The sequence below is a fragment of the Anser anser genome (assembly GCF_964211835.1).
Source record: "Anser anser genome assembly, chromosome: 15".
In the NCBI taxonomy this organism is placed as follows: domain Eukaryota; kingdom Metazoa; phylum Chordata; class Aves; order Anseriformes; family Anatidae; genus Anser; species Anser anser.
In genome coordinates, this window is record NC_139736.1 from 1089178 (window position 1) to 1115251 (window position 26074).

General features: G+C 53.3%; 1 protein-coding gene across 2 annotated transcripts in view; it reads right to left on the minus strand.

Moving 5' to 3' along the window:
* Positions 1 to 26074, minus strand: part of PRKCB (protein kinase C beta) — a 119183-nt gene that overhangs the window by 57653 nt on the left and 35456 nt on the right. For both annotated transcript variants that reach the window (XM_083800114.1, XM_083800113.1), the window contains exons 3-5: positions 14590 to 14672; positions 1506 to 1617; positions 516 to 644 (exon numbers count right to left, since the gene is read on the minus strand). In XM_083800114.1, coding sequence (XP_083656240.1) covers positions 516 to 644; positions 1506 to 1617; positions 14590 to 14672 — 324 coding nt within the window. The remainder of the gene's footprint in view (positions 1 to 515; positions 645 to 1505; positions 1618 to 14589; positions 14673 to 26074) is intronic.

Sequence of the window (26074 nt, forward strand, 5' to 3'; positions counted from 1 at the left end):
GGCACCTCCAAGGGAACTGCTGCGCACCCCGCTCCTGCCTGCAGTCCCCAGCCTGTGGCTCCAGCCCCACACATCCGAGGGCAGAGCCTGCAGGAGAGCAGCGGCACTCAGAGCTGCTCGCCGGGCACAGCCGGGGTGATGGCAGCGGGTACCGGCGAGGGGGTGGCCGCTGTGTCCCCCAGGAGCACGGTGCGGGGCAGCCTCTGGCCCAGCAGCAGCCGGGAGGACAGCGAGCACCTCGGGCATGGGGGGCACGCTGCGGCTTCCAGAGCCCTGAGCGCAGGCTGCAGGGCTTTAGCCAGGCAAAAACACCATCCCAAATCCCCACCGAGAGGCCCAGACACCCTTAAAGGCATGGACAGATAATGGGAAACGGATGTTGGCTCTCACACGGGCAGCACAAAACAAACACCGCGCTTTTCCACGAGGCAGAGCGGAATGGAGGAGCTCCCAGCCCTCCCTCCCGGGACCTGAAAAGCCCACGGGCAGGGCTCGTCCCCGTGCCACACACCCACCTACAACGGTTAGAACATCCTTCTCGATGTCGGCCCTGATGTATATCCGGCCCCGGCGCTCGGTGTGGTCCGTCCCACACAAGCTCGGGACGTTCATCACGCAGCGCTTGTGCACGTTCATCATGCAGGCTGCGGAGAGAAGGAAAGGTTTGCTCAGCACCTCCTGCCGTCCTGCCACAGCTCACAGGGGAGTTGGGGGTGGGCTGGGGGGAAGAACCCCTCTCCCTTTAAGTGAGGATGTTTGCGAGGGACTCGGGGACAAACACGCAGCAAATGGGCCTCCAAACCCAGCCGGAGACCTGGGACTCCAGCAGAGCACTGCACAGAGACGGGGCCCCACCAGCATCCCTGGATCTCGCCTACAGACTGCAGGGCTTTTAGCCCTTGCTCTAATTACTCAAGAATTTTACTGATTTATCAGACTTCTCTTCCATCCCACCCATGGTGCAATGCTGGGAATTCAGCTGGATTCACCAGGACTTGATAAAAGGCATCCAATACCCCCATGCCTTTACCTGTATATATATATGTATATGTTAAACTAACTCAGTTCTACTTGGTAACATTTTAAGGTGATAATGAATACACTGTTCCCATAACAGTCAGCAAGCTTCTATATTTATGAGAAAACCAGCACATGGTGAGCACCAGAGTATGCTGTTCCCTGCAGACGGCGTAAGCATGTAAGCAGACGCTGTATATTCACAGTCATTTTAAATAGGAATGTACAAGATTGACTAGGGAAGTAACTAATCTCTCTCCCTATCCCCCCTCTTCCTCCATCCCCCATCTTCTCTCCGTGTAACTCCCCGGCTGCTCCTGTGCCTGAGGTCAGGCTTCTGCAGACCCGAGTGCTGGAGCGGGCTGGGTGCCCCTGCCCCTGCTCTCCGGGTGCCAGTGGCACCCCCAGACCCCGCCGCCAGGTGAGGCCCCCCCGCCGCTGGCTCTGCCTCCTCTGCTGCAACGGCAGCCGCCAGTTACACCACTTACTGTCACATTTCATCCCCTGGTGAATGAGCCCGTACAGCAACGACCCGCAGTGGTCACAGAAGGTGGGGCTGGAATACGTGTGGATTTTAAACTTGTGTTTGCTCCGGGGATCCTAGGAGGAAAACAGAAGAAAAAGATTATAAACTCGCATCAAATACTGGCAGGGAACCTCCGTTCGCTGCGTTCTGCATGCCAGCTGGCTTCAGAGGTGCCGTTAATGGACTTCAGTCAGCAGCCACCGACTGATGTGGACCTTTTCCAACAGCCACCAAGATCCAGCGTTATTACTCTCTCTCTGTGTTGCTATAACAATGAAAAAGCAAGGCACTGGCTTGTTTAGGGATTTATTGTTTTTAAATAACTTGGTCTTAGCACAGCAAACACCAGGTGAAATTGGTATGTAGAGAACCAAGAGAAGGCCTGGACACTACTCAAAATGCACATCAACCCAGTGGGGTAAAGCAAGAAAAAACACCCGTGATGTCCACCTATACTAAGACTACCCAGTAAACTCCTTTTTGCCCTGGTGCCCACCCCTCCCCAGCACGCTTTGAGGGAATCGAGCAGCGTAAGGAACACTTCTAATATCTGGAGCTTTCTTAAAGCCAACTGCCGATGCTCCTGCAGCGCTGCATGCCAAGCCAGGAGCGCCTGGTTTACTGCAGTCACTTTGCAGTCTTGTGCAGCCTTGCAAGCAGGGCCCTGCTTTCAGGGAGCCCTCAGCACCAGGATGCCCTTTCCTGGGCTCTGTGAGCAGCACGTCCTCACCCTGCCAGCACCAGCTCCCACGGTGACCCTGGTGCCTCGGCGGGGGTCCGGCCCCAAGGCCCCCCCGGCCTCCTGCTGCTCTGCCAGCAGGGGGGCCCGGCAGCCAGGAGGCTCTCAGCAAGACCCCCCTAACCTGAGGGGGGTCACGTTCAAAAACCTCTCTCCTCAGGCTCCGCGAGCAGAGCTGAAGCAAGGGCAAGACCACGGCAAGTGCCGGCTGGCTTAATTTCATCTCAGGTTAATTGTTTAGAGGTTAGGGATGAGGCACAGCTCCTGGCTCAGTCATTTGAGCTGACTGGCTTTCTAATGGCCTGGAAAGGTGCCCAGGCATGAGGAAAGTCACCTCTTCGGGACACTATAGGCTAAGTAAATAAATAAAGAGCGGAGTCAGAGCCTAGCATGACATAGCTGCCAGCACAGTACCTTCCCCTTAAATTAATTTTCCTACCACTCTTGCACTGAAGCTTTCAGCTGCATTAACCACTAATATTCTCTATTCTTTCTCAGTGTCACAGATAACTTGAGCGATACCAGAAAGACGGACAAGTAATTGAGCTTCATTTAATTCAGCCTGTTAAGTGCAAGGGATTAGGTACAAGCTGCAGCAAATTTATGTCACTCGAAGCTGGAAATCTCTCACGTTTTACCTGAAGCAAGCCTCTTGTTGATACCGAATGCAAGACGCCTCCTCCCAGCAGCTCACCTGTCAGCTGTGTGACAGGAGGCCTGAGAAGGGGGTTCACAATTCACCCGTCTCCTGACAACCTCCAGCTACCAAAAAGACAGTTTGGTGAGTAACAGCGTACCTTCAAGAGCCTTTTACATTCCCCAGAGATGCAAGTGAGCACAGATAACCTAAGTCCTGATGTTAGGGCTACCCCTGGGTCCGAGCAGCCCCAGCTGGGGGGCATCGGCCGACCACCTCCCGCCCTCACGGCACCGGGCCGATGCCAGCAGGACCCGGGCACCTCGAGCACGAGCCACGGGCCCGCCAAACCCCAGCGTGTGGCACGGGGAGGAATCGCCCCCGAGCGCTCCAATTTCTGTGCTCCCTTCTTTATAGAGATATTCCTGTTTAGGCAAATGAAAGCTTTAGTCATTCATAAAAAACACAAGCTTAATGCAAAGCGAGACAGTTTCCACCTCATGCAAACGATTTTAAATTCCCCCTGGAACTGGGAGTTTCAAAGAAGTCAGAGAGAGACAATCCAGGCACGCAGCGAGCAGTGCTTCAGCGGCACGACGTGCTGCCGTGGAACAGCCGCAGCGTCTCCAAACAGCCCCCAGCGTCCCGAGGCTGCGGGGCAGGGATCCTCCGCTCGGAGGATGCCAGGTCCATCACTGGGGCGTTTGGGGCTTCACCCGCTGCTGCCCACCCCCGAGGGGCTGGTTTGCAGAGACCTGGCAGCTGGAGGCAGCCGAGGGCTGGAGCCCAGCAGGGCACGAGGGTGACGGAGGAACGGGCTCGGGGAAGGTACGGCTGCTCCCTGAGCACAAGGGAGCAGGAGGGACCTGCCTCACCCTCAGTGGTGTGTTGGAACGTGCCAGAACGCAGAAATTCTGGGTATCATTTTCGAACAAGGCTGAAGTCTTTACACAAAGAGCCTATTTTTGTACCGCAGAGACAGAGATGACGAGATCACTGCGTATGCAGATGCTGAGAGACTTAAAACAAGAACAGTTAAAATGAAGTTTGCCAAGAAAAGAAAATCTGCTCCTCCTTCACTCCTACCAGAGCAGCACGGTCCCCAAAGAACAGGACAGAAAAAGCTTTCTTTGGAGCGGAATTAGAAAATGCCATTAAGAGTGTTTTACTGCACCGAGAAGCTCTGACCTTTCTCATCAGCACTGCCACAGATCTGTCATCCTCCGCGTGGAGAGATGCCTGCATGTCCCGAGGACGGGAGCTGAAATGAGCAGGTCAGCACGTGCGCCAGGGAACAAGAGGAGCAGCTGCTGGCTCTGAGCGGTACCGGCAGGTCCCTACCCATCAGAGAGGCTCCTGCTTCTCGGCTCGACAGCAGGCTTCTGGTGTGCAATGAGCTACTGCAGAACTGCAGCTCTGACTTGCAGAGATCTCAGTCGTCGCCTCTGCCTTTCGTCAGGGTCATGCCCACCACCGAGCCCGCTGGATGACTGCCTCGGTGCGAGACGTGCCTTCCCGCGGGGGCTGCTGCAGGAGCCGCTGCTCTCCACTGGCGTGCAGCCGGCAGCTGGGAGCAGCGACCAGGCTGACGATTCACCCGCAGCTCCTGGCAGGCAGGTACCGGTGGCTTTTTGTCAGGACAGCATCGCAGCAGAGGCCCAGCACCAGGGCACGAACAGGGCGCGAGCAGAGCACCTTTGTCATACCCAGAACTGCAAACTCCGCACTGGATGCTGTTTGGGCTTTTATTTACTTCTGCAATAAATTCAGCTTTGCCTGGCTAAGAGGAGACGTAGCTCAGGAAATGCCTTTACCTTCAACAGGGGGAAGGTGAGAGGTGGGGGGGGGACCAGAGCCTTCCTTGGGCCCAGAAGCCTGAGCCATAAAATATTTTAAAAACGTACCCAGCTCACTCGGGTTCATCTTTAAAATAAGTCACACGTGAAGGGCACTTAAGTTTCTTTGCTTTCCTCATGATGATAAAAAATATAAATAATAAAAATCCCCAGCTCCCGTGGCTTTCTCCCACACCACGGCACCATTTGTCCTTCAGCAGCGCGCAGCCATCTCCTCTCCTCGGGGATGCAGGCATCCAGGCTGAGGATGGTGATGCTATTTTAATCCTTTGTACTGACAAAATTTGCTGGACTCTACAGAACAGCCACTGAGGTTTGCTCCAAAATTATGTGCCCCTGCTTTCCATATCTTATTGCAGAGAAAGCCGTAAATTACCTCTTCTGAAGAAGAATTAACGCAGCTCATGTGAAGAGACTATTTTCAAGTGAATTTCATAGCAATTTAGGCAGCTTAATAGCAGAGCGCGTACAACACGGTGACAGCTTGCTGTCTGCACCTAATGAATCCCAACCCGCGGACATTAAATCAAAAACCTTGCACTTTGCTCCCACATTTCCCCCAGGGAAAGCCCCCCGTGGTACATAACGAGCAACTCACAGCAGAGGCACGGGAGCGACCTAACAGTGACTCTGAAGGTGACACTGGAAAGCAAAGCCTGCGCTCCCTCCAGGGAGGATAACTGTTTGTGAGGCATCGGGAACACTAACGAGAAAGCTCCAGGAGCATCCTCCTCCTGCACGCGTTCTTGCTGGCGAAACCCAGATGCAGCTGGGGGGCAACAAACTGAAGACAACTGCGGCCACCCCGATGGGGACCGGCGCTTCTGGCGAGGACGGGCTGTGCACAGCGCAGCTCTGCGCCTGCCTGCACCCAGGCTCCGTGTCCCAGCCCTGCAGCCGCCCAGCCCCAGCCTCCAGCTCTCTTGCTTTTCCACCCTTCGCAGCACCGCAGCCGGACCAGGCCTCGGCACTGGAGGGCCGGGGGCTCGGCTGCGCAGGCACGGCCACGAGCATCGCAGCTGGCGCTGCTTCAGTGTCAAACACACGGCCGCAGGTAAAACCTGCCTTTGGCAGCTTTCCTTGGCAGCTTCCAGCAACTTAATACATTTTTATTGACAAAAGATCTCATCTGCTAGTCAGACAACCACAAAGGGACATAGATGACAGTTACTCTTCTCTTGCTGCTGCCAACACTGAATAAAATACACTCCGCTTACTGAGCAGCAAAAAGACAAACTCTGCTTTTTTTCCCCAAGCAGCACGAGCATCTCAACATTATTTAAAAATGTTTATTATCGTTCACATGGTGTGAGAGCCACTGTTCCCGTTTAAGCTAGCTGCATGGAGCAGGCTCCCCCAGCCCTGTCTGCACGGGCTGCAGCCTGGAGGCTGCCCGAGGGCACTGGGAGGCCTCCGAACTGCCCCAGCCCGCCGGACACGCTGTTGCTGGATGCCCCTCACCAATGCTGCTCAGGTGGGCACGTGTGGCACCACCCCCTTCTGCTCCCCAGATCGTTTTGCTCTGCACGCACCAAGCCAGGAGGTCTCCGGGGCTGCAGGCTGGGCGCAGACCCAACCTCAGTCTCCCACCCAGTCATTTAACGGGAGGCTGCAATCTTAACAGACGTAACTAGACACACACACAGCTCCCCGAGGAAACGAGAGAAGAGCTTTTCAAATTGCAGGGCTGAAGACAAGTGCAAACTGGCAGGCGAACGAACTCGGCTCTGGCGGAGCCAGGGAAGCACCAGAAGGTGCCGGGAGGGAGCAGCGCCGATACATCTTCATCCCACAGGAACTGTCACCGGCCGTCTGCGCCCGCAGCGCCTGCAGGAGGAGCCAGCATGTGCCCTCGCACGAGGGGCAGATGGCACCCGCCGAGAGCTGGAGAAGTTAATTAGCACGACGAAAGCGAGCAGCAAGTTGCGGCGAGGCGCTGCCGTCCTGCACGGAGGGGCTGGCTGCAGCCCCCGCCCCTGGGCGCAGCCCGGAGAGCAGAAACCTGAAGGAGCTGCTGGTTCTCGGGCAGCACAGGCGGCGTCTGCTTCTGCTGCCGCTGAGAGCTCGCTGCTAATTGTTGCCATCACACGTTTACCCAGACGCTCCAGAGAATAACGCAAGCTTTGGCAAGCAGAGGAACATCCCCTGCCCCTGCTACAAGTGTTGGCGCGGCAGCTGGTGATGGGAAGCACAAAGGGACGGGCGTATGCAGGACAAGGAGCACCCACCGACACTGATTCTAGAAGCACCAGTAGGGCCACAGCTCTAGCATTCCCCATGAAGCTTCTCTCTTCTTCTAAAAGTAAATGACAGTATGTTTTTCAGTACACACACACACAATTCTGGGTCTTTTCACGAAAGGAGGAGTCCCAGGCAAAGATGAAATTGTTCTGCCTCCAGCAAGCAGAGAGTGTGGACAGGCCACGGGCGCCGCACCAACAGCACTGCAGATATCCTATCCTAAAGCTGCAAGTGCTGGAAAAATTAAAAGCAAAATCAAAATGAAGCTACAGTGGCCTGTTATCTTCCTGGAGCAACTCGGATATTTATTAATGCATCTTGATTAGATGACCTTTAACAGGATAATGCAAAGGAGGTCATTTTCATGATTATTTTGTCTACAATTTAAATAATTATGCATTCTACTAATAGCTCTGACTATAATTAGGTTTGCCAACTGCATTACATTATACATGCCTGATTTCAGCTCCTGAAGACCTTGCCATATTTCAGAAAACTTCAGCTTGAATGGGCATGCTAACTCTGCCTCCTGCAAACAGGAGAACACAGGAGTGTCAGAGCTTGTAATAAAGAACAGCACAGCTTAATACGTTTGTGTTAATAAGGGTTTCAACCACATTAACATGAAAACTATGGCAAAGCTAAAACCTTCGGCAGGAATGCAAGGCAGGCAGCAGTTTGAGCACAGTGCAGCATGGGCACAGCGTGTGGCTGTAAGCAGCAGCACCCCAAAGCCCAACACAGGGCACATTTGGACTGAATTAGAGAAGTAAATGGCAAAAACACCACTGGCTTCAGCTAGTCAGCTGCATAACAAACGTACTGTCCTCAGCAATGTTGATGGCCAAAACACAGACCCACTGGAACATCTCCAGACATCAAAAGCAAAAAAATCCTGCTGTGACTTAGGACCAATCTAGCATGAAAACAGCCCCAGCAGCTTCAGTACCAGCATTTGTATCTAGAGCTTCAGTCTCCATTGTGAGAAGCTTTTTTTTTTTTTCTTTTACTTAAAAGCCCTATCATCTCTGTATAATTAGTCCTCCTCTCCTGGGTGGAAGACTCATACTCTGTAGGCTTTGCAAGGTTAAACACATGCACGTTCCTCCAGGAGGTTCAAACACAACCAGATCAAAGAGAAAACTGCTCCAAAGCAGGACTAGTCAATGATAACAGAAAGACTTTGACATTTCACCGCTCTCCAGTTTTGTTACGCTCTGAAAAGTGGAAAATGTCAGCCTCCTCCCAGGGCCATATGCCTGAGACATGCACAAGCCACTGTCACATAAAACACTTCAGCACGTACTTTGCTTTGAACAGACAATAGTTTTAAGTAACTAATATCACCCAGCTGCTTAGAATTAAGCATCCACATGTACCACAAGTACTTCACAGGATGCAAAATGTGGTGGTTTTTTTTTTCATTGATCCTGAAGTAACTATGAAGTACTAAAAGATACAGAGATCAAGCAGAAAAGTTAGAAATTTTTAAAATATATTTTTCCATGGGTTCTATGGCCAGTATACCAGAATACAGCAGCTCTGGGGATGAGAACCAGCAGCCAAGCTGGGCTTACAAGCCCCAGACCAGCCATGACCTGGCTGAAACTGCTGCATCCCATGTCTGCAGCTCCCGACAGCACAGCCCGTGTCAGCGGCTGCTCCGCGCAGACCCTGCGGATGCTGAGCACGGGGATGCCATCTCGGGGAGAGGATCTCTTCCCTCGCCAGCTCAGCAAAATCACATGGCCCACTGTGATGAAGAACATACTGTAAGGTTTAAACAAATGCAATAAATTAAACTCATTTTTTCTGCAAGATTTAATTGGATATTAGTATTTGTGAAAGGAATGACAGTTACCAGATTGCTCCACAGACCAAAAAAACATAGCTAAAATTGTTACAACCTAGATTCTATCAGTGTTTGACATAATTACAGGTCGCTCTAGACTCATGCCATGGTTATTAGCGACAACAGAGCAGAGGAAAACTCAAGCTTCGCATTAGTTCAGAAGGAAGCCCTGTCCCCAGTTGATTCCCAATGTAGACAAGGCACTGTTATTTGCCAAAGCAGTTTTCTGTCTCCTGATTCAAAGCTTCTTAAGGATTAAATTGCTGCAAGAAGCCTGATTGCCAGTGCAGAAGGAATAAAGTTTGCCCTGCATGCATCCCCCCGTTAAATCCCACCTGACAGCCATCCAGGAGTACAAAACAGAAGATCTCCCAGAGTTTCACAAAATAACATCCAGGTACAAAAGGGCCATTTTTGCTCCCTATTTTAAGTCTCGAGCATCTGCATTCCTCTCTCCATTTTTGGAAATAATGTATTAAAATGAACTAACACCAGCTGGGCAGCCTTTACATGTCCGATTGAGGAGCCACAGTGGCAACACTTACCGAGCAACAACGGCAAGCTATAGGTAATTTGATCCAGGGCACGTCCTGGTGCCAAGTGGCACCTCTAAAAATGTGACAGTTTAGATTTAAGTTAGACCTTTCCCTTTCCAGGCAGAGGCTACCCACAGTTAACCCACAGTTGGACGTGGAGGCAAACTGCTGGTAATCAACCGGCCAAGGGGGCTGCGCACTGGGACCGGGACCAGGCTGTCAGATGCTCCTCGTTTCTCCTTGTTCCCTCCAGCTTGGGCAGGGCTGGTGGGGAGAAAGCGTGACATCAACCCCCAGCCAAAACCGCAAAGAAATGGGCAAAACATCTCCCCGGCACCTGCTGCCTTCGCTGCCTGCTGTGAGCTGCTGTCCAGATGATGAGCGAGGACGAGGAAGCGGTGCCTGGGTGGGCAGGCTGCCCGGCTCCCGCGCACGGCTCAGGAGGTGGCATCTGGCTCGCAGCTCTCCCACTGCCAAACCCCATTTTCCTTGAACAAGGTTAAGTGGTTTCAGCATTTCAGGATCCTTCGTTCCGTCTCCCTCTGCTGCAGTCGCGTTTGCTGGCACCTTTCTGCCACTTTCGCACCACGTCAGGAAGTTTTCAGCTCTGCCACCTGTGAGCCCCGCGCAGCGCCCCGGGGCCGGGGCTGCAGCAGGGGCAAGGGGCCAGCACCTGGGGGGCAGCGTGCGGCTCCCCAGCAACCCCAGCCACTCGTTCGTGCCGCCTGGCGCTTATTTGCAGCTCCCAGAACTCAAGCAAACAGACCTCAAAAGTCAGCACCCAGAGCCAGATGGGCTTTAGCTTTATGCTTAGCAGGAGAAAAGCAAGCAGGCCCCCTCTGGCGCCAGCCAGAACACAGGCCCATGCTCTGCATTGGTGCTGCAGGCATGTCCAGGCCAGCGGGAGCAAAGAGCTGCTGCTGGGGTCCTGCCCTGACCCCCGGCCAACCCCACGTCGTGCTCAGCACCCAGCCTCAGCCGCTGCAGCCCCCCACTCCTTGCGCAGAGCAGCCGGCACCTGCCGCTGCAGGCAGACGGGACGGGAGCCTCCAGGCTCTGCTCAAGCAGCATCTCCTCCTCCAGCTACAGCAGCCTCATAAATTTCATCTCTGCACACACAAATATCTAAATATATACCTAAATGTATATATTTTTAGATATATGACATACATCTCATAGCCTGAGCCAGGTCTGCAGGCTACAAGTGGGTCTTGCTGCCGTTTTCTTTATGAGTTGTAGATGACAGAGTAAAGGAGAGAAAGTGCCCGCGTTAGAGCTCAGCCGACAGCTGGAAGGAATCTCACAGCGTGACACTACTTAGCAGTGAAGGGCACTGCAAAGCCTCCACTGTGCTGGCTGCTCACGAGCGGCCCTGGGCACCCTGCACTTCTCCGCAAGCACAGGGTGGCAGCAGGGGGACCACTGGTGGCAGCAGCTCTGCTGCCTGACCTGCGTGCTGAATTCTGGCACACGAGTGTGCATACAGAAGAGCACATTCCTGTGCTAGGATGGAAAGGTTTTCCCTCATTTATTAACAGACTTCTAAGAAGGTAAAGTATAAAGACCACAATGTAAAAAGGAGCAGGGTGTCAAGGGCAGAAGGCTGGGCTATGCTTCCCCCAGCAGCCGGGGGATGTTCCTGCCCCCCTACCCGAGCACAGAGCACCAGGACAGGTAGGTGCCCTGGGAACCCGTGGGCTGGGCCACCCCCCACAGTCGGAGCAGGCAGAAAAGCTTCCCAGTGCCCCTTGGCCCTGACACCGAGACCCTGGGGCAGGCGATGCAGATGGGGACCATTTGCACTGCTTTTTAGCCACATAAATTCAGTGCTATTTCCATGACAAGCATCAGAGCCCAGGCTCCAGAGGTGGCGGGTGCCTCTGGGGGTGACTCAGAGCCCCCGGGGCCGGCTGCGCTCACGCCCCCCCAGCCTCCTCGGCAGCCTCCCGGCAGCACAGGAAGCCCGGTGGGTGAGCAGAGACCTCCCTGTGCAAGGAAGGAAGACCTCACCCCCTCTTCGTCACCACGGGCTTAATTGCAGCGTGCTGCAGAGAAATTGCACGCTGCAAAGCCCGTCACAGCACTGCCACGGCTCGGGCCAGGGGCACGTCTGTCACCGGGGCCAGGAATAATGCTGCGGCGTGCCCCGAGCTCAGCATGGTCAGATGGGGCACAGCGGCCGCTCCGGACCCTGCTCCTCATACAGAAGTGCCATGGAGCAGCAGTCCTCAAGATCAGAGCATTTGGGGATACACTAGTCTCCCTTAGGTTAGCATCTCTACCGCATCTCCTTTTCCCCTCCACTAACCCATTTGTAAGGTTCAATAGCTACCAATACGCTGCAATTAGCAGCAGTCCCTGCGGAGCTGAAAGCCTTCCGTGAGAAAAGCAATAGCCATATGCAAAGTGCCGGGGGGGGGATTTAAAAAAACAACACAGAGTACCCTGACTAATTGTCTGGTGGGAACTGAAAATAAAAGTGGGCTTATCAAAGTGCGCACGAGTCCCACCGTGCAGCCCAGGAGAGCAGCGAGCACCACGTCCCAGCAGGACAGCGCAGCCTCTGGCAGAGTTTCTGCATGAGGAGAGCTGAGCTAACGGCCGCTCCAAGAGATGTTGTAAGAGAAGGGCTTGCTACACACGGGCTTAATGCCCTGCATACTTCGAAGCATGCTCCTGACCGCCCTTAACCAAGAAGCCTCAGAGCAGTGCTCCCAGCACCCTGCTCCCAGCACCCAGCTTCCAGCCCGGAGAACTGGGAGGCAGCAAGCAGGGCAGCTTCCCTGCCCTCAGCCCTGGAAACACCCAGGAGCTTCATTTGCCTCTTCCTTCTTTGACAGCATTAACACCACCGCTCTGCCGAGCATCCTCCCTGGAAGCGAGGAGCAGTCAGGAAGGCTTCAGCACACTGGAGGGCACTGTGCTGTGCAGCCTGAGGCTGAGGAGCTGTGAGCAAACACGCCCCAAGAAATCTGTGAAATTCAAGCTGGGACTCGACTATGAGCCTTAAGAGGGATTAAAGCAAGATGCATTACCAGAAAGCACACACTCCCTTACTGTCACCCGGCTGCATGCTCTGTGCTGCCACGGAGCCAGCTGCTCGCACACGTGAGCCCTTGCGAAGCATTCAGAGGTGTGCTTCCAGTCCAGCTCCTGACCATGATGCAGAAATGCAGTCTGACCTGAAAGACTGTGCACATGGACCAGGCTGGGCATTGAGATAAAGTCACTGCTCTGCTGGAGGCAGAGCGAGCAGCTTCCAGAGCAGTGCTGGGGCCTGGGGGCGTCAGGCACCAGCCCACCCATCACTGCTGCCAGGGTCCCTGATGCCAGCTCCGTGAGCGAGCTGCCCTGCTGGTTCTTCGGGACCAAAGCCCAGCCGGATTGCTCCAAACCCAGTAAACTCATACAGGAGGAGAAATCAGGCAGAATGGGGAGACAGTAAGCCTGGGTTCTGGTTTGGCTGGAAAAGTAAAGCAGTTCAGGCAAAGGATCCCAGACCACCTTGACTGACGCTCAGCCTTCTCCATGCCCCCCAGACTCTATCCCACCGGCACGAACAGTCTCTGTCTCCCCCCCAGACATCTCCTGTGGGCCAGGGAAGAGCCTCAAGTCCAGGGCCAGGCAGTACATGTCCCAGCTTCAAACACCCCCAGACCCACAGCACTTGCCCTGCGCCCTGCCCAGGTCTGCCCCTCTCCGCCAGCCGGGCGAGTGGCACTTCCCCAGATCCCAGCACCAGCCCCTTTCCGGGCAAAGGGGACTGACAACGTGTGTGTAGCCCCCACCTTCAGCTGTGTGCTGCACTTCCTGCTCCCACTGGTTCTATTTTTAAGGGTGAGAGTTCTGGTGCACTGTAGTTTCCCCAATTCAATCTCTTTTCTCCTAGCAGTTCCCCAAATTAGCCAGTTTCCACGGTAAAACACACAAACTGCCAGACAGACCTGAAACGCGCTGGCAGAGCCATTCAGAGAGGTTTGAGTGAGCTCTGCTTTGCTACTCCAGCTCTGTCACTCGCCCCCGAAAGCACTGGGATCCACCAGAAAATTACACCCTTGTGAAAATAAGGATGGGGACATAAAGTCAGCTGGCTTGGGAGGGGGCGAGGGGGGGTGTTCTGCATTTTTGGTCGTGTTTGCTTTATGTATTTTGTTTAAAGGAACATCACTATTGCTTTCTGAAAGTCACATCTAAACTGGTATTATCCAGTATTTTTTTTTTGTCCTTGATGATGCTGCCTTGTGAGTTTTGTGTTTTCTGTCTGAGGGAGTCAGAGCCTAGGAGGCAACACCCACCATGCAAATCACAAGCAAGCACGACATGTGTCTTCAGGTTTTTTCCTGAGAAGACCAACAAACATATGTACTGGCTTAATTAAACCTGCAAGATGATACGAAACAGTCTTGAAAAAGCGATGCCTGCTCTTCCTGATAAGGGCCCCAGGTTGGCACCGGGGAACCTGCACGCGAGCAGCTGAGAGCCGCGGGAAGCGGTAACGCTGAGCAAACGCAGGGCAGTGCAGAACCGACACCTAAACAATGATGCGGGGCAGTGATGCCTTCAAAAAAAGTAATGAGCTGAGGAGGAACAAGGACAGGCATATATCCTGAGGCTAACTCCAGTCTAGTAAGCATCTTTTAACTCCAACACAGTAAGCACCTTTTAAATGACAGCTAATTCTTCCAGGTATACCGCTTATGACAAAAGGAATTGATCAAGCCAAGCCTTGCCAGAAGAGAGAGCATTCTTCAGCTCAGGGCACATTGGCTAAAGTCATCCACGGGAAGATTAATACGTCTTTTTAGTGGTCAGTGCTTTGTGCACGTTAATTAACCTGAAACATAAAAAATAGTTCACGTGGCAGCCCCTCGATGGGAAAGCTGAGGCTGTGACTCAGGGGAGATGGGGTAAAGCTATCGGCTGTTGTCCCAGACTGAAACGTCTCTGGATTCCTGCACATTCTCCCTGAGCTGCTGAGAGCAAGTTATTGGGGGATTTGAAAATATTTTGAGTGTCTCAAAATATACAGGAGCCCACACAGCTATGATAACAATGAATTAGAGGTGCACGTGAAATAGCGTCACAGAAGTGTCGTCAGCCACGAAAGCCGGAGGAATGCCTTCTGCAAAGTGCTGTGAAACAAAGCGACCCAAACACCACTCGTGGCACTGGGCTGGTTACTTACATCAGAGGCAGGGCCCTTATCAGCGCCGGGGCACGAGAAGGTAACGAACTCATGGCACCGCTTGTGCACGACGAAGCAGCAAACTGCAGAGAGAAGACAGGGACAGCATCAGAGGCGCGTTGAGATTTTGCACCACATGAATCCAGAACTAAAAAAATAAGAAGCAATTAGGTTGATCTATGAGAAGAGGCATCTAGGACTCTAGGCAGTTGGGTTTTTTTTAAGATTTAAAATTCTGCTACAGATTTCTTTATCGACTACTGTCAACTGGACCAGGCATTTCAGTAAAACTAAGCAGAAGCAAAATGTTGAAGAAACATCAGAGAAGGGCTGGGAACCCTTACATTCACTTTGAGCTCATTGTCACTTGCTGAAAGCACGCTGAGGTCACCCCCATGTATGAGAAGAGGGAGTAGCTGGCATACGTGGATATCTGAGCTGAAAAGTTCATGTGTCCAAAAATGGAAGCCTGTACCGACGAGAACAGGTGGGCAATTTTCCTCCCACAGCTCTGCTTTTCTTTAGTAACTCCACAGCCTCCATTTGCCAGACCAGAAGACACGTACTTCTCCCTCTTCTCCCTCCTCACGCACGCACGTAGATGACAAAGTCAATCTTCTGGGAGCGGCGCAGTAAATTAATCCCAACGTGCCATCACCCAGACTTTCAAGCATGAGTATCCGGAGCTAAATCCACATCCCTTAAACCAGCAAACCCTGACAGCACACACTAATCTGAAGCCGCCGGCAGTGTTTTGCAGTCTGTGCAGCCAACGCTCTGTACTTAAAGGCCAATTTCCCCCCCCGCCACGTGCACACCTTACTTGCAGCGACAGCCACCGCTGCGGGCAGCGCCGCTCGCAGGAGCCGGTCCCAGCCCTGGGGACTGCTGGTTTTCCTAGCAGAGCCGAGCCGTGCCGGGCTGTGCTTTGTGTGAGGGAAACCTGGGCACTGAGCTCAGCTGTGTCTCAGGGCTCTCCTGCTGCTACATCCTTTTCCCACGGGCCGTAGTTGTGCCAAAAGCAAGAGCAACAACAGACGAGCTGCGCTGGCTGAGGGGGTTCTGAGAAACTGAGCACGAAAAGCAAATGGAGGCGCACCTAAACGAAACAGGTCTCAATTGCATCCACATAGGATTGTTCTTAAGGAACGAGGAGAAACCAAGTGATGTTTCCCATTAAACTCACAATCCCCTTATCGTGTCCTGCTACATACAGTTTTAAATTCATTTTCCTTTTCACATTTTTCATTATGAAAAGAACAAACACAGAAGGTTGGAGAGGCACAGCAGCTGCCAGGAACTCTTTCCTCACAGGACCTCTCACTTGCTTTTCTGAGTCTAACAAATAAACATTTCTTGAAAACATTGTTCACCATTTCTGTCATTTGTATACGCAGACAGAAGCATCTGGGAAGCAGGAAGGAAGAAATTAGAACTCTATTAGCAAAGATTTGTCCTGAAGTGTGTGTATAAACTCAATAAGCCTCCCCGACACGCCGGAGCGCGGGCACTGTCGGGAGTTGCACACCGATGCTGCAGGAGGTTCCCAGCAGAGATGGGGTAATTTGGTTGGGCTGAAGAAGCAAGCTTACCAGGCTGGCCTGCCGAATGCCATTCCTCAGTGCCACATAAAATAGGCTGGTGAATGCAAACCTGACCCTCAAGAGTAGGTAAAAAAAAGAAAAGCAAGTCCTTCGGAGCTCCACCTTCCCCAGCACCTAAGCAGCTTTTGCACTTTGGGGACAGCAATGTTTGCTCCTGCCTCAGGAAAATAACCTGCCTGCCTTTGGGGGTGGCCGTGGCTGGAGGAGGAAAGGAGCAGCTGTGTGCGTGCTGGCCCTGCCTTCGGGGCTCTGAGCAGCGCTGCCCTGCCCTGTGCCCTGCGCCCTGCCCGCAGCCAGCCCCGCTCTGCCCCCAGGGCCCCCGGGAGAAGCAACCTCGCGCCTCTTCCACCACGGCAAGCTGCTGGGCATTGCAACAGGTTTTCTTGCCACACTCCTTCCATCGGCTAACCACTCCTTCCTTTTCTCAACTGCCCCACGTAACGCGGTGCACAGGCAGTTTGCTGAGCTAACCCCGGGCAGCTCTGTGGAAAGCCCTCCTGAACAACAGGAGCACCACCCCGAGCACAAAGCTCACCCCACCTAAACCAGCGCTGCACGCGGTGACAAATTTCCTGCAATTCAGTACTGTGCTGAAGCAAGTGCCCTCCCCAGACGCTGCCACCAGCAGCGCTGAGCACACGAGGTACACGGGGACCAAAGCAAGGTTTGCTCCTGCCCTCGTAAGAGCGGGCTAGAGGAGAGCTTCACCAAATTAGTTATTTCTGTGTATATTCTGTTTTACTTTTCACACACACCTCCCCTGAATAGGGAGAGGGCAGGCTGTCACTTTGACTTCAGTTTATGGAAAGTCAGAAATCTGACCTTTCTATTTTTGCTCTGGCAGAAACCCGTGGTGCTTTGGTTTCGAAGCAACGCTCCCGGATCCCCTGCGTCAGGCAGACAAGACCAGGGCCCTGCTACGCCAGCACCTTAACAGAGATGCATCGGTCCCTGGAGCCTGCATCGCACAGCCAGGAGATACAGCACATCAGAGGAACTGTGGGGTTTGATTGCAGTTGGTTTAAAAACAAAGCATTAAAAAATTCAAGCCTTAGGTACTGCTGTGCATGAGGACTCTGCAGTGGCTTCTCACGCTCTGCTCATTACATGTTTCGTTTGTCAGGCAGAAGTTAGGCGATAAGGGGAAACAAGGAGGGAATACCGAAGAAGTAAGGGAAAGGAGAACGCTGCGAGTGATTGATCCTTACAGACAGCCTAGAGGATGGCTGAAGCGAGAGTGAAGCACACCCAAGCACTGCGCTAGCTATTCACTTCTGCCGTGACAGAAACCGTGAAAACAGAACACGCTCATTTCACCTTTCCACGTGCGTGAGCAGAAGAGGGGAAATACCCATTTCTAGCGGTAAGAGACTAGAAAGCCAACACCTGAGAAGCTCAAAAGCATGCCAGATTCTTATTACAACCTCCCCTTATTTTTTTAAGGTTTTATTGAAGAGTTTAAATATTAAAGAAGGCATTAAATATACACACCCAGTTAACACCTCCTGCCCTTCGAGCAGGGACCTAAAGAATGTATTAGAAATGCAGTATTTTCTCTCCAAGTGGAAAAATGATTGCAGCGTCCTCAAAACATTCCCTACTACAGTTCAATTAAGTAAATGATATTCAAAGTCACTGCAGGCCACCTTTGTGGCGACCGAATATTTAGCAAGAGTAGCAGGTTCTTCAGCAATCAATATTAATATAGATCGCAAGGAAAATCCATTTGAAGATGATGAAGTGCAACGCTTGCCTACGCATCCAAAGCAAGTGGCTCTCTGCTGACTGCAGTGGTGTGGGCTTCGCACCCAACGCCTCAAACGAAGCTCTGCAAGCCTTGAAAAAATCCACGCAAACATTTCATGCATGCTTAGGTGAATATAAGTCTCTGCAGAAAACCATCCAAGAGAATTAATCAGATGTAGGAGCTTATGCAGGTAATCCTGCCTCAACTCATGGGCGTGCATCCCACCTGGCAGACACAAGAAGATTTGATAGATCTTTCCTCCCGTGACCCGTGCGTGATAGCGTAAAGAGAGCGGGAGCTTCCCCCCCTGCGAGCGCGGCAGCAGGACCGGCAGCCCCACGGAGCACCGCTGGGGCGGGCACTCCCACGCCGTGCTTGGTTTCATCACATCAGAGCTTTTGCATCTTTGTCAGCGTAGAAACTACAGTACAAGCAGCAGCTTTCCCAGGTTGCTAATTAGACAGTTAATTTGTAAATCTTATTATATGATAATAAAGTTATCAAATCCCACTGGTGAGCTACAAACGTCCTGAGTCATTTATATCCAACAAAATGAAGCATTAACCTTTACCATTTGTTGTTGCATAATGCAAGACTGCTTACTGGCCCTAAATTCTTCTTTAGTGCTATCTCTATTACAGGCATCTGGGGAAATATCACTGTCGTGGGGGAAGTGAAGAATTGAAAACCCTACAAACGACGAGAGGCAGAGCCCTCCAGCTCCGATACTCTCCGCAGGCTTACAGGACCTGCTGGAACGCACACTTTTAACGGCAGCTGCAGCACAGTTTCTCAGATCTGGGGCAACTTGCACCAACGCATCACACCAAGATCAAGTTTCTCCTTTCCTTGTGATCCTGGATACAGTTCGGGAAGAGAATTTCTACCTGAAGCAGCTCTGGCTCTAGCAAGCAGAAACCTGCGGCGCTGCTCAGGCAGGGGCTGCAGGAGCCCGAGCAAGCCGGCTGCAGCTCCACCAGAGCTGCGCGCCGGGGATCAGCAGCACCAGCAGACAGCTGCAGGATAAGGCAGCTCGCAGCCCAGCCGTGCATTTGGCTAAAGAAGAAAGGTTTCCAAGAAGGTTGGTTTCCAGAGCTAAGAACTCACAAAATCATTAGGATATTTCCAGACCCTCGGAAAGAGCCTTATTTTGAAGGACGGAAAGAGAGAAAATACTAACGGTGTTGGGGGAGGGTGGGCACCAAAATGAACAAAACCAAAACAAAGATACTTATAAGCTTCTTTGCCTAAACCACTGCTCAAAAATCCCCAAGAAAACTATAAAGCTGTTTCCTAAACCGATCGCAGAAACCGAGAGCCAGCAAAAACGAATTAAGAAGCGTTCCAAGAGCACGAGCATTGCACAGCACATGTCCAGCTGCACTTCCAGCATGGGAAGGGACCTCCTGGGGGAAGAGAGGGCTGCTAGCACAGCTCGGCAGGAGGCAGAACATCCATCAGCTCCAGGATGCTGACAGCCAGCCAAACCGGGAGGCTGAGCACAGGGAGACAGGCCAGCAAATTAAAGCTTTATACAACAGCGTGCGGTTGGGAGCAGTTGTAGGTTTGCGTGTTTTGCAACAATGCTGCAAATTATTGCAGCAGACAGAAGCCCCCTGGTAAGTCCTCAGCGATGGCAGGAGGGACAAACCCAGCATTTGATTGCACTATGCAGAAATATTGCCACAAGCTGCCGGGTGGAAGCCCCCTAATTGCTGAGGACTTTCAGTATCACAGACACAAGGCTGGTGACCAAGCTGAGCTACAAAATGAACGCCAATCTTGGAGCTGACTTCAGCACTGCCTCTGCCGTACTGCCAGGTCTCACCTCTGCACCTGGATTGCAGCAGTGGTCGGCGGGACAGAGCTAAAAAGGAAACCTCCAGTGAAAGTGAAAAAAAAATTGAAAAAAAAAAGAAAAAAGAGCTGGCAGACCTTGACACTAAACGAAGCGCAATTAGAGGAGAGCGGATGCTTCCACAGCCTCGCAGCAGCTCCAGGAGCAGACAGTCCTGCGTTAAGGTACAGTAACCTTGACGTGTGGGAGAGCTGCTGGGAACAACCAGCCCCAACAGGAGGCACGCGGGGAACGCTCTGGCACGTGAAATCACTCACAGGCACCCCCCGTGTTAGCGAGGAACCAGGCACGCAGCCACCACGCAGCGTTTCCTTGCTGAGGTCGCCCCTGGTCCCCCGGTGTGGGGAGCAGCCCCAGCGCGCGAGGCCAGAGCCCACCCGCGGTCACCGTCACCACCACGGCCCCGCAGCCGGGGCGGACCAGACGCAGCCCTGGCAACTGCTAATTCCACCCCGTTAAGGAGCGAGGCAGGTATCCCCGCCTCTGGCTTGCCAGATTTATTTACAGCGAACAGAGGGCTTGTTTGCTCTGTGTCGCCTGCACGCACACCTTCTTTCTCATTCGGAGTGTTCGCTTCTGTTTACCAAATGTAAACAAATGCAAAGAATTTCCCCACCATATGCAAGATACCTCACCTCACATGCTCCGTCTCCACTCACATGAGTTTCCACAAGCAGACAGTTGGGCAGCTTGCCCAAAGACACGACAATGCCGAAAGATTTGCTCTTAGAATACAAAGTCCTTCCCAGTCCAACGCCTCCTGCCCAGGACAAGCCCTTCATCAGAGCACTAAGCTCCTTATACTGGCACTCAGGCTACCGAGGGGAGCCAGCCCGGATGCGCGTTCCCAGGAATACCAAAGCCTGGAGCAGTCTCCGGGCTCGTGTTTTAGTTGCAACTCCCAGTGCTGGAGCTGGCTGAGCCCGTCCTGGCGGGCAGCACGGCAGCAGCAGGCCCAGGCTCGGGAGCTGGGTCCCCAGCACGGCGCTGCTCCCAGCCCAGGAGTGGGTCCGAGGCGGCGGCAGCGGGTCTGGGACACGTCCAAGTGCTGGAACCGCCTGCCCACACCACCACGGCTGTCACAGCGAGAGAGCTGTCCCTGGGGAGGGACGCTGACAGGATCACGATGAGGAGCTTTTTTCAGTTTCTGGCCAAGTGCTTCTGTTTCTGAAGGTATTGGCATATTCGAGAGACTTCAGGCTTCCATCCTCAGCCCCTTTATGACCTTTGGAGAGCTACTTCGGGGCCCTGTCCCTCCAGCCTTCTCTGGCCAGGCTCTGGATCAGCTTTTTGGGGTGCTGGAAGTGCGCTCCATGGGAAGGCTGCCCTGCACCACCCCTGGGCATGCTGCAGGAGCTGGGTGACCGTGGCTGGAGGGGCAGCAGCGGTGGTGCGCCCCATCTCCGCGCGGCTCAGGAAAGCCAGGAGAGCCGCAGAGCTGCCTCCAGGCAGCTGCAGCTCCGCTGCGGGCCCCCGGCCGTCTGCAAGGGGTCTTGGCACCAGCCCGCAGCCGAGGGCTGCAGGATGCCAGGAGAGCACACAAACCTGCGGCGCACCTGGCACGCCAAGCGCGGCTGGCTCGCGATGATAAATCATTTCCTGACCCCTGCACGCTATCAGCTTGGAGCCTGCCACATGAGATTTGATTAGCCTCATCTCCCATACAAAATGCAGTTAGCTGGCAGGAAGGTATCCAGCCCTCCTCAAAAACCCAGACACTGTGACAAATGACTTCCTGCAAGAATGAACCCTGCCTAGCAACTGGATGCCACATAAAGCACCACTGCCTTTTATTTGATCTCCATTTGATGCTCTAATTTCATTGTATGAACTCCTTGTTCTGACGTTGTGGAGAAGGGGCTAATCAATTTTCCCCAAGCCCTTCACGAAATGCATAATTCAGGGAAGTCACCTCCAATGCTTGCTTCCCTCCCAGTACGTTTTCCCCAGAATATACATTCCACCAAAGAGAAGCCCTTTGTCATCCTCTGTTGGGCAGAGGAAAGTTCTGAAGGCATCAAGAACCGTATCAGATACAGCATGTCAAATAAGGCAGACAGATGGAGAGTTAACAGAGAGAGAATAAGGATCAACCAAGATTCATCTAAAAACCAAGCTCAGTGAGGAGTTAAAAACCTCCCCAGAAAGCTGACAACCATAATTTAGCAGATGGTTCTAATATCATGAAACTCAAAGATTATTTTGAGCGTATCTCAGTGCGTAGCTGCTCCCCTGCAACCCCATGGAAACTCTCATTTGGATAATGTTTCCATTAAAATAAATAACAGGAGATCCAGGAAATGGGCTGGAATTCTGATCATCCGAACTGGAGAAACAAAATAACAAAAGATATTTTTAAAGGAGCTTTGCCTTTATCCACCTACGCTGGGCAAACCACGAGGTCAGATGCATTAGCCCGGCTTTGCCTCCATGATGCACGGAAACGCACCGTAGCCAGCAGCAGCCCTCCATTTGTCGTTGCCACGTTAAAAACTAAGACTTGGTACATCAAACAGTCAGCGAAGCATGATAATTGTAAAATAGAGGGAAAGAAGGTTTCCAGGAGGGGAAGTCCTAAATTTCTGACAGCGCTTTACAGCTTTTAATCACTTACAGCACATAAAGAGAAGCTGAGCTAAAATTTGCGCTATTTGGATTTAATCCCCAGCTTTGGTTAAAAGCTTCCCGGAGTCCTTACAATGCAACAAATATCTTTAATTCCCCATCAGACTTCAGCAGTTTTTCCGTTTTACCCAGTAAAAATGGACGTGCCCTGGGGTTTTTGGACTATGGCTCCTTTCTACAAAGCACTGCCAGGACACGGCTGCAAGAGGCTGGGCCCCGGGGCGCCCGCTGGAGCAGCACCGCGGTGGCCGGGTTGGGCTCCCAGGGGTTGGAGCAGGCGCTGCCGGAGCAGCTCCCTGGGACTGGGGATGCCGCCCGGGGTCGGAGCCATGCCCGGCCGGGGGGAGGCTGCCCCAGCTGCTCATCCCTTCGCTCACATCGCGCTGGTTTGCAGCCACCCCTCGGGCCCACGGTGAGATCCGCACAAGCTGCAGGGCAAGGATGCCAAGCTGGTGGCTGTGCCCGAGCGTTTCGTATTTTGAGCAATTACTGTCACTTTCCAATTACTTGGTTTTGCAGCTAAACCCATGGTACGTTTTTGTTTCTTTGCTCCAATACTCCCCTGGTTTGCAGGAGGCACTTCACAAGCCAAACCCTCCCTGCAGTACGCTCCCACCCTGCCCCTGGAAGGAAGGGCCAAGAATTGCAGTGAATTCAGTGCAAAGAGGAGGGCCCTCGCTCACTAGGCTTATGCCTGCCTTCACCGTGGCAAAGCAGTCCCAAGGCACGATGAACAACTCCGGTCCCCTGACAGACACGAGGGCTGTTGCTCATTTGTGCCATTTGGCACGAAGGGGGGAGCTGATGGGTGGGCAGAAGGCAGGGGGAGAGGGGAGGAGATGCCACCAACTGCAAGCAAGAGATGAAGGGGGTGAAGGAGATTAGGAGTGGCAAAAGGCATTTGTGTGGTTTCAGTTTCTTACAGAAAAGAAGGGGTTGTTTTTTTCCTAAGGAATGGGTGAAGAAAAGAGCAAGACAGCAGGCTTCTCTTCTGAGAGGTCTCACCGGCTTTATTTCCCTGGAAGACTGTGATTGCCTGAACAGCTACAACGATTTTCAATCCAAGAAAGCAATTCTTATTCAGACCAGTTAATTCTGCACTAATGGCACAAAGAAACCTTCACTACAGATTTGAAGAGGCCCAGCCTTTCAAATTAGTGCTGTGAAACCTGTCATTCAGTGCCAGGAAGATAAAACTGCATTTCCTGGTATTTCTGAAGTAAAAGCAATATGATACTTTTTTATTTTTTTTTTAAGCCACACAATCTTCCAGCCATTATAAAAGCAATTGGCACGGCTTCGTTTTGCTCCAGCAGGTAAGGGAGCAGGGACCACATCACTTCTGTCACTCGCTGCTTGGCAGGGGAAGGTGGGCAGCACTCGCTTGGGCCAGGGAGGATCCAGGAGCTGCAGGAAGAGCCCAGCCCCAGCACCCACCTCCCGCAGGCCAGCCAGCAGCAGCGCAAGGCCAGAGACACTTCCAGAGACACAACGACATTAATTTTACATCAGAGAGCCTCGTCCCAGCTCAGAGAAAAATGGCTCAGAATTTAAATACTTCATCAGCATTTCTCACGTACCAAGCTGTAACAGAGATTCACTTGCAGACTGAATAATTTAGCCCGTATGAGCGCCTGGCCAGCACGGCACGCACAGCAGCCGCTGGCAGCGCAGGGGCTGGCCACGAGCCCCTGGCTCGCCCCGGGCCCCACGGAGCAGCTGCCCCCAGCCCTCCGCTGCGCAGGCGTTCATTGCTTCATCTTCCCTCGGGAGCTGGCTGTGACTTCGCTCGTTCTTTGGGCTCCTCCAGTTTCTTCAAGTGTTTCTGACACCTGAGGGCTGGCCGAACGCAGCACTTCCCCACGCAAGTTGGGCCACGAGCCGAACTGGCGGCACCCACCCAAGGCCCTTGGGAGGGCACCCGGAGGAGAGGTGCCACAGGGGAGGCGGTGTTCAGAGCACACCCTTCCTCGAAGGACATGAAGCCCCTGAGCTCAGCCCCAAGCCCCCGGCCATGCACATTCCTGCGACAGCCACAGCAGAACCCGAGGAGCCCTCAGGGAGTGCAGGAAAGCGTGGCCCCCCCAGGTGAAAAAGTCAGTGCCCAGCAGCGAGCAGCAGCAGTCAGGTGCTGCAGCCGGGGGTACCGGGGCCACTTCTTGCTCCCGGGGTAACGGCTCATCAGCAAAATGGAGCAAGTCCAGCACCCGTAGGGCTCAGCGTGCATAAGCACCCACAGCAGCCGTGCTGCAGAGCAGGCGGAGGAAGGCCATTGCACTGCTCCTTTCCAAAATAGGCATCTTTAATATTCATCTTTTTTTAAAGGGGTTAAATATTTTGAGCCCAGCCATGCACTATTAGAAGGATTTGAGTACGTACGAACAAAACATTCAAAAAAAGTCTGCAGCTTTTATATGAAATACCAGTAATGAATTGACAACACACTCTGCATGACAATGAATGTAATGAAGCCAGGCGGGATGAGGAGCATCAATCATCCACGGCAACATAATAGGTGTGGGCGGGGAAGGGGACGATGACTGCAGCAGAGCTCAGATCGGGGAGAGATCTTCCTTCTCCCACCAAATTTGACAGAAACACCCCAAGCCAGGCTCTGGCTGCCGGGGAGGGGCAGGGGGGCTGCTTGGCAGCCAGCCCCAGCTGGGGTGGGCTCCTCGCACAGCGCAGCGCCCGCGGGTACGGCGTGGTGGGGCCGTGCACCCCCGTCCCAGAGCCAGGCGAGCAGTTCAGAGCAGCGAGGACGACGCTGCCCGTACGTCTCCTGGCACGTCTCGCAGGCACTGCTCTCCCCCTCTCCGCTCACCGTGCCAGGTGCTGTTTCAGAGACCCACGCACGGAACAAGGGGAACCGAACCCGCAGCGGAGCTGCCCACACGCGGGCCCTGACAGCTGCCCTGAATGAACCAGAGGGAAACGTGCTATTCTCTAATCTTTAATTATAGCCAGGTGACATGTTGCAGCAACACTAACAGGTAATTTTTCAAGCTCGAATTTGTTTCTTTCGGTGTTAACATCCCCCAACCTGATTCTTAGGAGCCCGGACTGCGAGCCTCCTGGCAGGGCATGCAGGGGTCGGGCACAGCCTCAGCCCACGAGCACGGGGCAGGGCTGCAGAGCCATCAGGGACAGGAATGGCTCCGCTGCTGTCTGGGGTCTGGGTCACAGGCAGCAGCAGAAAAGCACCCAGGGGCTGGGTAGAGTTTAGCAGATGAGAGGCTTCTCCATGAGGAACTGACAGGCAAAGACTATTTACCTTAATCCAGCACCAGGGAACATCGAGGAAACATCCAGCAACACACCGCAGCCCCACTCGGAGCCAGGTCCATTTGTCAGGGAACCGGGTCAAGGTCCCCTGGGCATTCCAGGGGACCACGAGGCCAGCTCTGCCCACAAACACCCGTGCCACTGCTCCAGGACCTGTCCCAGCCCCCAGCTGCACCTTCAGCATCTCCACCAGCGAGAGATGAAAAATAAGTACTGCATGATTAATCAAGGCCCTGAGGGACCAGATTAAACAGTCTTAGAAATTAGTTCTGGATTTCTTACAAAGGCGCTGGAAGGCAGTGGAAAGCTGCAGCAGTCCCCAGAGAATTAACACCGAGTCCTCTTAAAATCCTGACTGAAGTGCAC